The 15,320-nt window shown below is 39.2% G+C and overlaps 1 protein-coding gene across 11 annotated transcripts in view; it reads left to right on the top strand.

Moving 5' to 3' along the window:
• Window positions 1-15,320, top strand: part of LOC126916137 (hormone receptor 4) — a 156,136-nt gene that overhangs the window by 124,464 nt on the left and 16,352 nt on the right. For 8 of the 11 annotated variants that reach the window (XM_050721574.1, XM_050721573.1, XM_050721572.1 and 5 more), the window contains one exon: window positions 9,388-9,492. In XM_050721574.1, the coding sequence (XP_050577531.1) occupies window positions 9,388-9,492 (105 nt within the window). The other 3 variants (XR_007710440.1, XM_050721570.1, XM_050721576.1) reach the window with 2 other exon arrangements.

The following is a 15,320-nucleotide window of genomic DNA, read 5'->3' as shown; positions in this document are numbered from 1 at the left end:
AAACTACTATCGAGTTTTTTAACATATAATCCAAATTTATAGTCTGTTGACTCCCTAAAAACGCAATAAGTATATGCTACTTTTAGTTACTGATCTGTCATTAATTTATATATTTTGATAAAATTTGTATTTTATCATATACTTAAATCCATAAATGCTCGGATATTTATAGACGGTATTGTATATCATCGACCTATAGTGCTGTTTCTAATTCGAAGATGCGCAACAGCGATCGCTGGTTGCACGCAGAATTATCAGGCATACATCGTATGCGTATCGATCGAAAGTGAAATCACAACAAGAAGAAAAGCTGACGCGAGAAGAACATCGCTTTCTTTTTTGCGATTCTTCATTTGGAGATTGATTTTTCCCCGCGTTTCGAGCATACGCGCGTCTAAATGCGCTCGAGCATGTTTATATAACGCGACGGGGTTAGTCGACGATTTACACGGACTCTTCCGCGTTGATATATTTTGTAACCGCCATTCGTGCAATTTTTCACAATCCGCTTCTCGCCAATGAACTAATTAAATTTTCCGATCGAGCACGATGGTTGATCGTCTCGATATCGCTTTCTTTTCTCGGCTTCTCTTACTTGATCTCTAGTAGGACTTTTCGCTTCGGTGATCGTCTTCGAACGTCACTTTGAGCTGTCCGACGAATTGTTCGTTCCCCTTCATTGGTCTTTCTACTATCGAGTGCTCCCTCGGTGAAAGTCTTTAATCGATAAAAGTAGCGTCAATTTTTTCTGCTCCGAGAAAGAAACGAACCTCTCATGTAACACTCCATTAGAGACTGACTTGACTGACTCTAATTTGAATCGCGTAACTTAAAGAAAGATCGAGTATTCGGCAGGTCACGTTCAAGAATCATTTCGACTTGTTATTCCCATCTTATGATGGTCCGCCACTTGAGCCAGCTATCACGAAGAACTTTGAGAGAGTGAAAGTTCTCGCGTATACTCGTGTCGAGTTTTTGGCATTGGGCGTTTGGATTGGAGGGCCTCGGTTGGTATCGAGGTCACTGGTGCCACCACCACCCAACACCGTGGATCCATGACTTCGGTGGATCGCGTGGCCCGCACAACTGGCTGCCCCAAAAACTTTGGGCTGTGCGAGGCGTTCACTTCGGGCTCCTGCGCGCTGCGACTGTTTCATCGTCTCTTCCGGACTCTCAGGAAAGTTTATCGTGGCCGTGAGTTCCCCCTTCGACTCGTGGAAACGAATCGTACCGAAATCTTCGCCGATTTCCCATGTTTCTCGATGACTCTGTTTCCCGTTAGACACTTGTTGTTGTTGCGACGAATTCAGTGACGTCGAGATCTTGATTCTGGACAATGATTGTCGAGACTTGGACTAAAATGAATATGTGGATTTTGAAGGAAAAAATGAATTCACGTGATCCGATTCTCGAAGGGACTGTTACGTGTGTTTAATTGCAGACCAAGTGACCCAATCGCGACTCTGTACGTAGTATCGTGTGGACGAACGATCGATGATCAAACGATATCAAGACGAGTGACGAGCGTGAAAGACGGTTGGATATCATACTTCGATAGAAGGCTTCGTTTCGTACTGTGGCATATCATGTGCGCGAAGATGAGTGTTCTACAAGGTCGTCACATAGGTAGGACTGTTATTTTAAACTGGTCGTATAAAATGCTGTTTAACGACGTACTACTACCTTTACGTCGTTTCGAAGCTGACGAAGATGGTAACTAATAAAGTAGTAATCGATTAATATCACGGATAAATCTGATTAAATTTACGAGAATAGTCAATTGATTGTCCTTCTAACAGAGAACTATCTGTTCTTCGGGGAATGATAGGAATTCACAAGGATTGAATTATCATTTGACAAAGTTTCTAGTGGTTTTTTTATAAACCGATTCTAATGATAATCGTAAGGGCAAGTTTTGTGGAATTAATTTCCGAGGTACAACGAGGTGTCAGTTTGTCAGCGTCCTCCAGGTCAATAACACTGCAACGCAATTTCATAATTGTACGTTTCGCTAATTTTGAATCACAGTTCCGACCGATACAGAATGCTGCCAGATTTATTCTCTTCTCGGCCGTCATTAGAAACGCGAAACACGAAACACGAGTCTTTGTAGAAATCAAAGTTCTCAGAAATACACGATTTAATCTCGAGTTATATAGCTTATTTGTAATTTTTAAATTGGAAAATTATTGCGAGATTTTAAATTACTTTTTTTGATTTTTTATATATCTCTATATGTGATTATTTGATTATATATCTCCACATATTACAATTTTTCGATTGGAAATTCTTTGAAAGATTTCAAATTTATTGCTATTGAAGAGCAGAAGCTACGAATAGAATATTTTGCTTACCGCAAAGTCCTAAGCGATAGTCAGAGTTCTAGTACGATCGATTGCGTAAACGATAGAAACCTGGAACCACGGGGTTCTTTGTAGCTTCGCAACACCGACTTTTGCTCCAGATTGCAACAGTTCGAGCCTCCATCGGTAAACTTCGTTGCACTGTCGTGGCGTAACAAGTGAACTTCACTCGCATTGCCTTACACCGAGCTATCAGGATTTTTCGTGAACGAAATATTTCTACGGGCTTCCTGCTGTTTCGAAACACCGTTGTGCCAATGTGTTGCAATGTTTAAAAGCAATTATGCGCTGATCCGACGATTCGTACGTTCAAAAAATTGATCAAGAACAACGAAGAACATGTTATGCTTCATAAATAATCTAATGATCCGTAAGAATCTCGTTAAGGTGGCATGTTTGTTGATTCCGCACGAAAGGCGGAGAAATACTCATGAAATTATATGAAACAAAGATCGATCACGCAGTAAATCATTCTTTCCTTCTAAAATGATCGAACGTCGATTAAAGTTCAACGAAACCAGACTTCTCGTTTTCTCTGCCGGACAACAAAATTATTAAATAACGAGGATTGCTTCCGACGATTCGACAACGTTCCAAGGAACCGTATCATTAGTAGTCTAGCTTACGTGTAAAAATTCTGACTCGGTCTGAAAGTAATGGCATACGACGGAGGCGATGGAACGATTTTCGACGTTTCCACGCCGCTCGTCGCCTTATGACACAACACGGCAGAACTTGCCGTAGGAAAAGTAAGGTAAGGCCAGTGGTATAATAGAAACTTTCACTGCGGAGGTTCAACGTACGGGGCTCTGACTCTCACTGGCCGTTCTCACTGGTTGCCCGACTCACGAGTATCCGAGAGACACGATTCCTGTGCCTCCTGCCTCAACGCTTCCCTTTTCCTTCTTCTCCTTCGTAGGAAAAATTAAAACGGAGTATTTATAATGTTGTTCCATTGTCGTACGAGCGCCGAACGACATTCTCCGATGGATCTCAGTGTACGAATAAACGACAAATCTTTGAAACAATGCTTTGGAAGAACGTTAGTGGCGGACATTATTGCAGACCTATTGTCGGTGATACGTGTATGAAGAACTTTCTTACACGACAATGCCGTTTCCTTACTCCCGCGAGCGATCCAACCTGTCTGAGATAACACGAAATACACTCGAGGAAGCAGAGTTCCTCGTGTGTTCCTATTTGTTCTCCTTCCTGTCTTCCTTCGTCTCTCCATGCGAAAAAGAAAGTTCGGTGAACGTAGTTCAATCGAGAATCCTCTTTTTGCGCCACTAGGAAGGAACGCAGACTCGATCCAACTGCTTCGAAGCGAGATCGGGATTCATTTTTTGACATTCTACGGAGATACGTTTCCAGAATGAAAATTTCATCGGTGTAAAAACTATAGCGCTTTTTTCTAACTGATTTAAAGGCTAAATTGGTATTCCCGCAGAGTGTATCGTTACGCTAGCAGCGTCGTTTTCCTTCCTCCGATAAGTTGGTTGGAAGGTGGACACGGTTGAAAACGAGGTTTCACATCCGTGAGGACCTGGCCTGATAAGCGATAACTCGCTTTTTCAAATAACGGTACTACACATGGCGATAAAGTACGCGCAAAGCTCGGCATTCGATTTTTCACACGTTCGATTTCTCTTGTAGTCGATCACCAACTACATTATACGTGTATAAGCCTTAAGCGATTCTATAAATATTCCTGCACATTGATACACCGAAAATACTATGATTTTTAGAAAAGCGATTCTATTTGTATTCTGAGCAGATTACTTCGAATAATAATAAAGATTCGTCGCGATGGGTTGATCTTGTCCATTGAACTTCCTGCAAGCTTTAGAATTTTGATTCTGAAAAAGCAGTGTTTTCCACACGAATTTCCTGATCGTTCAAAGCGGCATTATTTTATCCGCGACTCATTACCATTGTCAGGAATTCGTTTGCTTGTAGCATGACGCGAGAGCCAATCGCGTGGCCAGGATACTTGAACGGGAGTTAGCCGAGAAAAAAATGAATAGCAGAGCCTCCAAACACGAGAAATAGAGAGCCTAGAGTCGGACAGATTCGAGTGGGGAGTTGTAGATCTAGGATGTCATGGCGTGGGAGAGTCACTTTCACCATCAGTGGCCCCTATAGCGTTAAAATCTACCCGTGGTACATAAAATTACGCGGCACTGTTTCACTAGATTCGTGATGTTGTTAACTGGATAGAAATATGGTATAGAAGAATCCTAAGGTTTTTTATTTGTATATAGAGAACAGTTTGACGACATTCTTATCTTTACGGTGAAACCGTTGTTACGATCAGTTTCGAAGTAACAGTTAATTAAAAAACAGAAATAAAATAATAAAGGCTATAGGTGTGAAAAAGAATCTTTTTCAGTGAAACATTTATGTAGATAGAATGATTTTGAATGTTTAAATCTACTCTTTAATACTAATGCTTTTCATTCAATCATCACGCGATGGATTATGCAGCTTAGGTACTTCCTGTTACGGTTACGTTCCTATTACGACCGCCAGGAAATAGATTTACGAAAATAATTATACCGGTTTACACGACACAAGAGAAAATATCGATACGAAGGAAAATGTAACATGCGATTACCTCGAAGTCGCGATCGATTAAAAAATATTTTTACTTTCCTGTTATGTAAAACAAAATCTCTAACCTTTCATTCGATTACATAAGCGTTGCTAAACCATGGGTATACTAAACGTTGTAAGCATAAATATTGTTGTATACGGTCCTTTATACTCTAATCAAAAGAGAAACATTTTAGACAAGATAAACTCTGAACAAAAAGAATACAAAAAGTAAGATGTCTGACAACTTACGTAAATATTTTGAAAAAGATGCAATATTTAAGTAAAATACAAATTTATAAGATATAAAGTAAACAATTTTATCAAGAACTATTACCGAACCGAACACATTTTTTAAATATTTTGGTAAAGGAAATATAACACGCTCGACTTTAAGTCCAATGTATGTAGTTACAGGAATAAGCGTACAAAGTTAAGCAATCGATTCTAAGTCTCGCGAAAATCCCATTCAACAAAGGAATACGCCTAACTTGTGATAATAACGTGTTACGCAACTTTCCAATTATCGAGCGACTTCCGATGTTCAATTAAAAGCCTCGTAGAAGCGGTCGACGAAGAGCACCGAGATAAAAAGAAGAGAAAGGGCACGATATATGTGAAAAGCCCTAGCGGTCTCCCTCCTTCTTTGCGACAGCGCCACGTTTAATGAAGCAAATACCAAGAGTATCGGGGTAAAGCGCGAACCTCGAAAAAGCTTGGCCGAGATAGCGAGAGCTTGCGTGGCTTTGAGCCCGACACAGAGGCGCGGGCACATGCACACACTCGCGTATACACAACAAGATCGCTGCGCCGCGCCAGCGGCCTCGCAAGAAGAGACCGTAGGTTAGTGCATTGGCTGCACTTTCCGTCTCGGTGTGTGCATGTGCACGCCGCAGTGGCGGCAGCTGTCGGTCGTATGCATGCATTGGTTACGCAAGAATAGTAACGTGTGTGAGACTGCTGACCCACATACGCCAGGGAGCAAGGACCCCGCTGCACCACCACGCACACCCGTTTAGTGCCGCTTGCCGCGAGTATGTGAGCGCGCAAGCGCACCAGCGTTGCTGTGGCCGTGGATCGTGGATGCGCTTCGTCCATGTAATGGTGCACGTAAACGCCATCTGGTGCCGCGCAAACCTACTACGCGTATACCCGCCCACGTGGCTGTGAAGTTAGCTTAAGCTACGTTTACAACATCTGTGGCACTTAGCTCGTTTCTGTAACTTCGCTACACTTATGCTGCACTTGACCGGGTATTGGTACATTGCAGCGTTTCGCGACGAATCCATTGGTTTTCCGATGCTACTGGTATTTTCGATTGCGGCCAAGGGGCTCGTTCTCTCAGCTTCCTGCTAGAGCTGTTCGCCTTTGCTCGCGCACAACCACAGTACGTGACGCTCCAACGGCTACGCGTTCGAGTGGCGTCGTGTTTATCGGAAATACTTGGTGTATTACTTGTAATCGAGTTGGATACTGCAAAACGGAAAGCGGTGTTTCAGAGATAAATATAAGATAGAATGTATGGGGGAATCGATAGTTTGCGTTAAATTGCCGCGCTCTTGAACATGGGCCGCTCTATCCGCGCGAAACGCAATTAGGTGCACTTGCACGCCTTCGCATGTTTGCTCATAATCGAATTATTTCATTCTTTTCGTTTTCTTCCAATAAATTCGAATACATTGTCCCATCGATCATTGTGCGTAGGCAGCGAAACGCGTAGACATACGAGACAGAACGGGAAGCGGAAATATTTTTAAATACAGGCAATCTCGTGCAACTAAAAATGGAAGATGTAGTTAGACATGGAAAAGAGTAACATAAGTCAAAATGAAATGTTGTAGAATTATATTTAGTATGGAATTAATTTTATGCCATTTTATGTGTCTAACTATTTTAAAAACACAGTTTGTTCGAATTGCGTACGTCAGCCTGTATAAAACTTCCGACAAGATCATACAGAAAATTGTGATCGTACAGAAAAAGACTGTTGCTTAACATGGAGCAGTCGTATGTAAGAGAAATTGTTCGATCTGTAAGAGTACTTGACATGAGAGAGAAAGTTGTTCCGTGATTTTACGATATACGATTATTTGCTTAAGCCTGAGCGTAGAAAACTTGATTTGGTTACAAGCCAGGGGGCGTGGATGATCGTTATCAAATGTTTATAAATTTAAACTTCCACAAAGTTGAAGATGAAATAAACACTGTTAAGGATAAATGAAAATTCAAAACTTCACAGACAAGACATATGCAGGATAAACTTATTTCTTAAATGATATACTTACGTCAAGTGGACGTCATTAGAGCAACGTAATAAAAATTTTTAACAAGACTGTTGTGCAATCTTCAGTTGATATACGTATTTACACTAATTTCTAATTCCTATCTGGCAGATCTCCTATTCCAAATGTCAGAGATGTTCGTAAAAATGGATTGCAGCTCTAAATAAGAGAACCTACATCAATGAGATTAAACATTTTTTTATGAATTAATGTTTTCCTTCTCCCTTCCCAAGAAAAATCACCTGCCAACGTTAATATCGGCCAACATCAATTATCCAGTATCGCTCTATACGATAGGTGGTTCGAAACGGCCGCCAGAACCACACCAAACACACTACACGCAAACGTGGTTGCATGAATCGAGCGTTCGCATACGATTGGCCCGTATTATCCGCAACATCGCGTTTATTAAAACGACCCATGGTGTGTCATAGACCATTTCTCTCGCGTACAACCGTAAAACTGCCTCTCATCTCTGTCGACCATTAATTACAAACAGCCGGCAAACAACGATAAGACGCGATTCATCATTATCAGAACACTTTGTACGAGTGAACGAGCATTGTTAAACTGACCTGATGCACAAATCGACACTTATTCGTCAACTTATTCGTTCATCTATGATATCTGAGCGATGACGCCGAAATATACATATGTATATGTACTTTGAACATCAACTTCAAGTACTTATTACTCGAGTTTATTCAAGAGCAAACTAGGTAAAATTCGATTTTTTTTTCTTTTTTTTTTTTTTAGACTGTCAACTATTGTTAATTAAATAGGCCGAGAAGCTAAGGTAAATTATTCCAAATTTTACAGTATGAAATGTATATCCTTTCCCGCCAAAAGAGTAATTCCTTAATTTCCTGATACTTATCTACATCGTTTATCATTAAAGCTCTACAACTTTTATTGCTCATTATTGGTTGAAATTATACGATTTCGTGAAATGTTTATAAGTTTATCGCGATTCTATGATTCATTTGTCGATTTTACGATGGATCGGCATCAAATCATATCGTTGCGTGTAGTACCGCTCGAAGATACTCCCATCCAACGATCCAATTGTATGCTATTGGCTAAAGAGGGGTTAATAGCGAACGCTATGTGTTCGCCGTAATCGCAAACGCGTGCGTCCGACACACGTATCTACTTTCACATTCAATCCGTTCTCTTTGCGATAGCCGATATCCTCGACCAAGCGAGATGGTTTCCATCACTAATAGTCAAGAAGCGTCTTATGTTGTGGACCCACCAGCCTGCGCTCTCGAACGAACCACAGGAAGGGAAAGCCGTAATCTCGTATTGAGAAGCGTGAAACGACTTGTGAGAAAGTTGCTCTTTAGTAATGAGTCACGCATGACATAACCTTTATCGTCGTTTTTGGTATCTTTATTAATAGAAATTTACAGAAACAGATGCAAGTTTATTTAAAACAACATTCCCAAAATTTTCCGACTCATAACATTTTCCATAGTAGTCAAATAACTGGCGAGTCTATCCCCAGTATAGATCCATAAAAAGAAATTTTTAGTAGTCAAATGAAGCTAGTTTTAAGAGCTATTATTAATTTCAAAACAAATTCTGGTCGTGATCCTCCGAAAAACACTTTACGAACCTCTTAGACATCGCGAACCACAGCTTAGAAATTCAAGCTTTAGATAGTTTTTTAAATATGCAACTTTTGTTAGTCAGTATTATTTTTAACATAAAAATAACAAAAACAACATTCTCCTTCTCGACAGAGTTTGTAAAAGATGTGCTAAATGTGCTTTATATTTTAACAATGTAATGATTTACGTAACAATACGTAGAATGTCCGAGCAATCACTGCCGTGTGAATTGCTCTTTATTCATGAATTCTGTGCTGAAACTTGATCCACGCGAAAGCTTCACCGTGCCATTCATTTATATATCACTGCTGTATAATGAAAGAGGAACGTGACTAGACGGTTCGTGATTAATGAAGATGTTTTTCGTGACAGACGCTGCCGAGGCATCTATCGCGACTTTAATTTGTACGATCCTTTGAACCTACCTTCATATATTACATTTATATATTTATTATAACAAGATAATACGTGTCAAACTCGTGTACCAACGATCAACCGATAAACCTAATCTTTTTCCTATCGTTTTATTTGCAGGAATTATGACCCTTACGAGCAGCCCGTGTGAGCTAGACAACATGAGCTTGTTTCAAGACCTCAAGTTGAAAAGGAGGAAGGTCGACTCCCGATGTAGTAGCGACGGTAAGAAATCATTTTTTCTTTCCTTTTCGTTTAATGACGTCTATTTCGAACATACATCATGCGTAAAAAATGTTACCCCTCATCGACGGATCACAAAACGTCTCCTTATATTTTATCAACTTAATCTTAGTAACATTCCCCTTTCATTTTTCAACGATTAATATACGAAAACTTCGGTTTAGTTCCATTTTAATTATATATAGCATCAAACAGTTTCATCGATAAATCACACGACGAACGATAGAATAGAACACTCACATCTCACTTAGCGATCGTTCATCCTTGTCAGGAAATCGTTATCATGAGAGTTCAAGTTTTCCTGAATTGTTATCGGCGCATTATCGCGCGTTGCACTAGGTATCTTTGCTTGTGAAGGGAATTACATGGGTGACGAGGTATAATTCAACTCTGCGTTCAACAATGGTAAAACGTGTGATTACCAAGCTGAATGACGTTGTCAGAACTAGAGAAGTTGGAACACTCGTAAATCTCTAATTGTTGAGCAGTAATCGTTAATTGTAAAACGAGCAAAACAATATCGTATCGAGATTTCAACAGCTGTCGTAATCGTGTCTTTGAGAGGAATCGTATATCATTGTCCGACCAAAGCTTAGCGAGCGAGCAATCTTTTCTTGTTGAGAATACCTAGAACGAGCCATGAAAGTGATCAGCGCAACTGTAATGATTAGTTGCCGCCCATAATGCCATATTTGATACCCTTATTGCTCCGATTTTCATAACATGCGTACATTACACTACGTATGTCGTATAAAACGCGTATGTAACATCAATCATGCTTCATCTGTTCCGCTTTGAAAACCATAAACGAGTAACTATATCGTTACATTACATTACATACGAGAGTACAAACTTCTAGAACCTAGACTGGTGGTCTGCGATACGAATTTATTATATCCTTCCACTCAGCGGACATTTATCGAAATAAAGTTTCTGGATCACCTCCAATGCTGCCTAGTGGTTTTGCAACAATATAAACGTGAGTTATTCAAGTAATGGTGTCAACAAAGTTGACTCGCATTTTAGTTACGCGTATAGTCGCATTGTCATCGTGCATCGGTTGAGCTACATAATTTTACCATGCATCTTTTATTTGAAGGACATTGAAGAAATATACGCATATTCGTTTCCAAATACAATTGAATCCACTAAGATAACTAATTTAATAAAATAATTTCAAATCGGGTAATCGTAAAATCCGCGAAGCTACTCGAGATAATAAATTGTACAAAAAGGCAATAAAACGTTACTATTTGCAAAGAGAGACAAATGTGACAATGCAATGAGAAATTCCTCATGGATCTACTAAAGGCAAGAAATAATAAACTGCATTATTTTTTATTTATATCACGTTACATTAGTAATAGGACAAAAATACACATGAGCCATATAGACTGGCCTGATATGTACCTAAATATCTATCATATAAAGCAAGCAACGACAAAAAATTAATAACTTAACAAAATGATAGACAGGCATGAGATAACAAGTTGCTCTAATATCGTGCCAAGAGTGTCAACTTCTTATCCCCCTCCAATCATTGACACTCTCAATCTTCAACACCTATAACGTCCGTCGCTATAAAATTGTATGTTTTAAGCAATTCCTTTTCTTGAAAATCTTTCTGCTCGGCCATATTCAGTCACCGGTGACTTCGGAGAAACGCTATAGACGCCTCTATTATTGTGTCTCCTAAACACGATTTCGAGTGGTCGGTTATAAAGGACTGGTTGCCGTGGGGCTAGTTGAGGCATCGCGATCGCGTCTGTGTAGTGAGTAGCGCGAAGAGGGAAGGTAGTAAGTTCAGAAAGAGAGGGGGTGCTGGTTGCTAGCGATGCTGCAGGGTTGAATATCAACCCACGCGGTTTCCCGGACGTGCACCGGTGCTAGTTCGGCTTCGTCTGAACTCGCGCCAGCACGCGATAAACCACCTTCTATCGTGCCCTCCACGCACAAGCTATCGAAAATCTGACGAATATAGTTAACCACTGGACGAACAAAACAGAGGAGCTAATTATCTGTGGTGAAAGAAATCTATGACCAGCTGTGCGTTAATTAAGCTGCATTGATTCCTCGAACATCATTCGCAAATGTAACCAATACCAATGACCCTCGATCTACCGGCGATTAGAGGTCAGAAACTGTCGTTGGCCGGAAGCCGAATCGATGGTAACGACGGTGAACCTGGATTGTTGTTATGCCAGAAATAACGTCGATCTGGAAGGGCGTATGCGGGATCGAGTTTCATACGATAAAGTTGACGGTTCTTCTCCCTTTACCGAAGACGGACGGTTCGTTCGCGAGATGGCACATGAATGAGCCAGTTTTCCGAGGAACGAGTATTCCAAGCGAGCCACATCTTGGAGAATCATTGATCTTTCGCTCCGGGGCCACGCGCGAGCAACGTCATATGCGGAGGAACGTGCGACGCAATTACACGGTGACGTGTGCCGGCCGGAACGGCATAGTGTTTTATGAATGTAACAATATGGAAAAATACTTGGACGAGTACCAATCGCTCTTGATATCTCAACATAGTAACCGAGGAAAGTGATATTTTCTTCGTATTCTGGAAATAAAAGATCGATCGGATCGTGTTTAACGTCATAATAGAATACGTTAGTTGATTAGTTTCTCATCATGTTCGTGAATGTGCTGCGGCTAACTTGTTACGATCTAGTTAAATAATGTTAACACGACATAACACCTATTCCTTTTCGTTTTGTTTCATTCTGTATTGATTCTATTTTTTATTAAATTTATTATTTTGTACTTTGCTTTGCATTATGATTGAAAATGAAAAATGTATGATAAAGAGAATAGAAGACAAACGGCGACATCAATTACTAGATGGTTATTGAAATTCTAGTTTAGTGTCGATGATATTAGTCGACTGGTACCGTATGAAGGAGGGGATCGATGCTTTTCGGTGCGTCTGACCCATGATACGCTATTCTACTGAAAGCTGCTTCTTGCATAAACCTTACGTAAATATAATTTTTTATAAACTTTCAAAAAGTCCGTGATCGTTGTTATCAAAATAATATATCTATATACTATTTAATATATATTAAAGATTTACATATTTAATTTGATACAAGGTTTTTATTCGTGACAAGCAAATAAGTGAGATTAATAGCACGCTTTTGTATCAACCGAAGTACACAAAAATTTTGCATTAAAATTAAATCTAATATTTATCCATAATACGTGCCAACATGGAAGAATATTTTTTAACAAGAATATTAAAAGTAATAAGCCTGTAATAACGTACGGGCCATATACCAATCAAACATGATCATTTTGAAGAGGTGCAAGGATATCAAAGTTACCGGAGACAATCGATGAAGAGAATTGAGTTTAACAAAGAACTGTGATACTCTACGCAACAAGTACTTACATATGTACATTCTACGAAGCTTGAGCAATCGTTCAATATCGACGATACATACATAGAAAACGTAATGGAGAAGTTGAATATCTACGATGACGAAACAATGGACTTTACATTGAAAAATAGTTTGTTTTTCACGTCTGATCTTCATCGCATGGAGAATTGGAACTCATTGAACATAAATCTAAGAACACTTCAACCGCTAAGAACAACGTTGAATAATTTTCCATCATATTCCTATTTGTATCATCCGTACAACGCCTTCTCAATGTTACCCTATCAAAATTATTTCGATTTCCGTCGTTACTTCAGATCTCATCTGATAATGGCCCCGTATGCGATGCTAGATCATCGATACTGCTGCTACGGTTCAAATAACCGTTGTTCATCGATATTGGGTAAACAAACGATTTTAAGTTTCGGAGATTCGTGCCTGGAACAGTTTAAACCCACGTTCTTAAAAACTTTGTCAGATCATTCAGTTTATGTAAATTCTTTTGTCAGTTTTCAATTCTGTATCTCGAGGAAAAAGCATACTCTCGCTCGTATTACAAATTTAGACTTAATTTCTATTTTATCAGATATACCTAAAACAAACTTCAGTTTCTATCTTCTTTTTTTATTCATATGATTTTTATTCCACGCTGTTTAAACAGCAATGGAAAACTAGTTCTGCGAACTATTTTAGCTAAATATTTTGTTGTTTATTTATATTTTTCGACAATTCTATTTTTACAGCCGAAATTATATTTACAATTATATCGGTTCATATAAATAAACCAGCACATTTTTAAATGACAAAGAAGAATAAAAAACGCAAATGTGAGTTTATACTGATCCATTACGGGCTCCAACAATAGCGCCAAACCATAGCACGTCGATACTCTGAACGTTAAGTATTAATCATGCAAGGACAGACATACGATCATCTTCGTAACATCGACATTATTAATTGTTTGCTGTGATTGTCGCGTTGATCATCGACTCATTCGCTGATGATGAATGAAGTTCTTGTCGTCTCCTACAGTTACGCGACACGTGATCAGAATCGAAAGGCTTGAAAGCAGGATTGAATAACCGGCGGAAGGAATCGATTCCAACCGTTCCTAAGGGGGAGGGGGAATATCTAAACGAGAGGAAGACAATGAAAGGCGGTAAATGAATAATCCACGGGAACCGATTTTCACGCTGATCGGTCTATTAATAGCTGTGAGAACTAGTACCTAGGTACCTACAATCACAACCCGACCTTGTCAACTGCATTCCTTCCTTGACCTACACGAACAGTCGTAGTCCCCACATCCTTTTCACGATCTAAGCACTCCGAACGGGTATTACACTTTCGTGTTGGTCGCGTAAATTGCTCTCGCTGCAAAATATCCTTGCAGCTGCACGTGCAATCTCGAACACTTCCCGCACCCTAGGGCACGGTATAAAGGGAGACCATTCCACGACTGAACAATCTCAAACTAGTACTACATGCCACAATGTTACTGCTCTCGCTAAATTTCTCATAGAATTAAAACGATAGAAATATTTTGATCGTTCCGTTTATGAATATCCAAGTTGATTTTAAGATAGCCACCTTTTCCTATTTTAATACAAATATAATTAGAATGAAAGAAAAAGTTTTTATTATATATATAATATTCAAAAAGAAACATTTTATTCTATTAGTCGTAATCTTAATCTATTAGCAGTTTTAAAATGGAAATTATTTTATGTGGAAAGTTTACTTTTTTCATCGTTAATCGATACTTTTGTAGTATTCATTCTGCTATCAAAATTTAAATTAGATTCTAATATTTTTTAATAAATGCAAAGTTGCCATGGGAAGTAAAAGAACAAGTATGTATAATATAATAGTGAGGTGGTTGTAACGTGTAGGCGTGTTTAATAATGTAATGAGTGAATGAATTCGTAATAGTCAGATGTATTAAAATAAGTATAAGGATAGAGATAGTGTATGCCGGTTGTAATCGTCGCTCGCTCCATGCTACTATGCGAATCGAAAAAAAGATAATAATACTCTGTCTTAGGGAGCACATTTATATCAACGGACGATACCACAAAAAGTTAACTTTCTTATGTAATTCTGGCTGAAAATTACAATTAGTATTCAAAGGTACAATAATATGAGTCTCCCCCAAATTTGAATTTTCCATTTCAACTTGACTTTTTCTACGCTCATGTGCCGCTACAATAGTAAAATACAAATATTTGTTCCGTTGTAAAGCATGGTATTCCTTTTCTGTCAGTATAATACACCGTAATTCGGTCAGTTAATATCTCAAACGTCGACATCGGAAAGAACAATACGATAGAAGTCGAAATATATCCATTGAAGGTGTTCGATTTGATTTTTAAACAGATGGGTACGAGCAACAAACTATGACATGATTCTTTTGAAACTCGT

Source organism: Bombus affinis, chromosome 5 (genome assembly GCF_024516045.1).
Source record: "Bombus affinis isolate iyBomAffi1 chromosome 5, iyBomAffi1.2, whole genome shotgun sequence".
Taxonomy (NCBI): domain Eukaryota; kingdom Metazoa; phylum Arthropoda; class Insecta; order Hymenoptera; family Apidae; genus Bombus; species Bombus affinis.
This window is presented reverse-complemented; position numbering and strand designations above follow the sequence as displayed.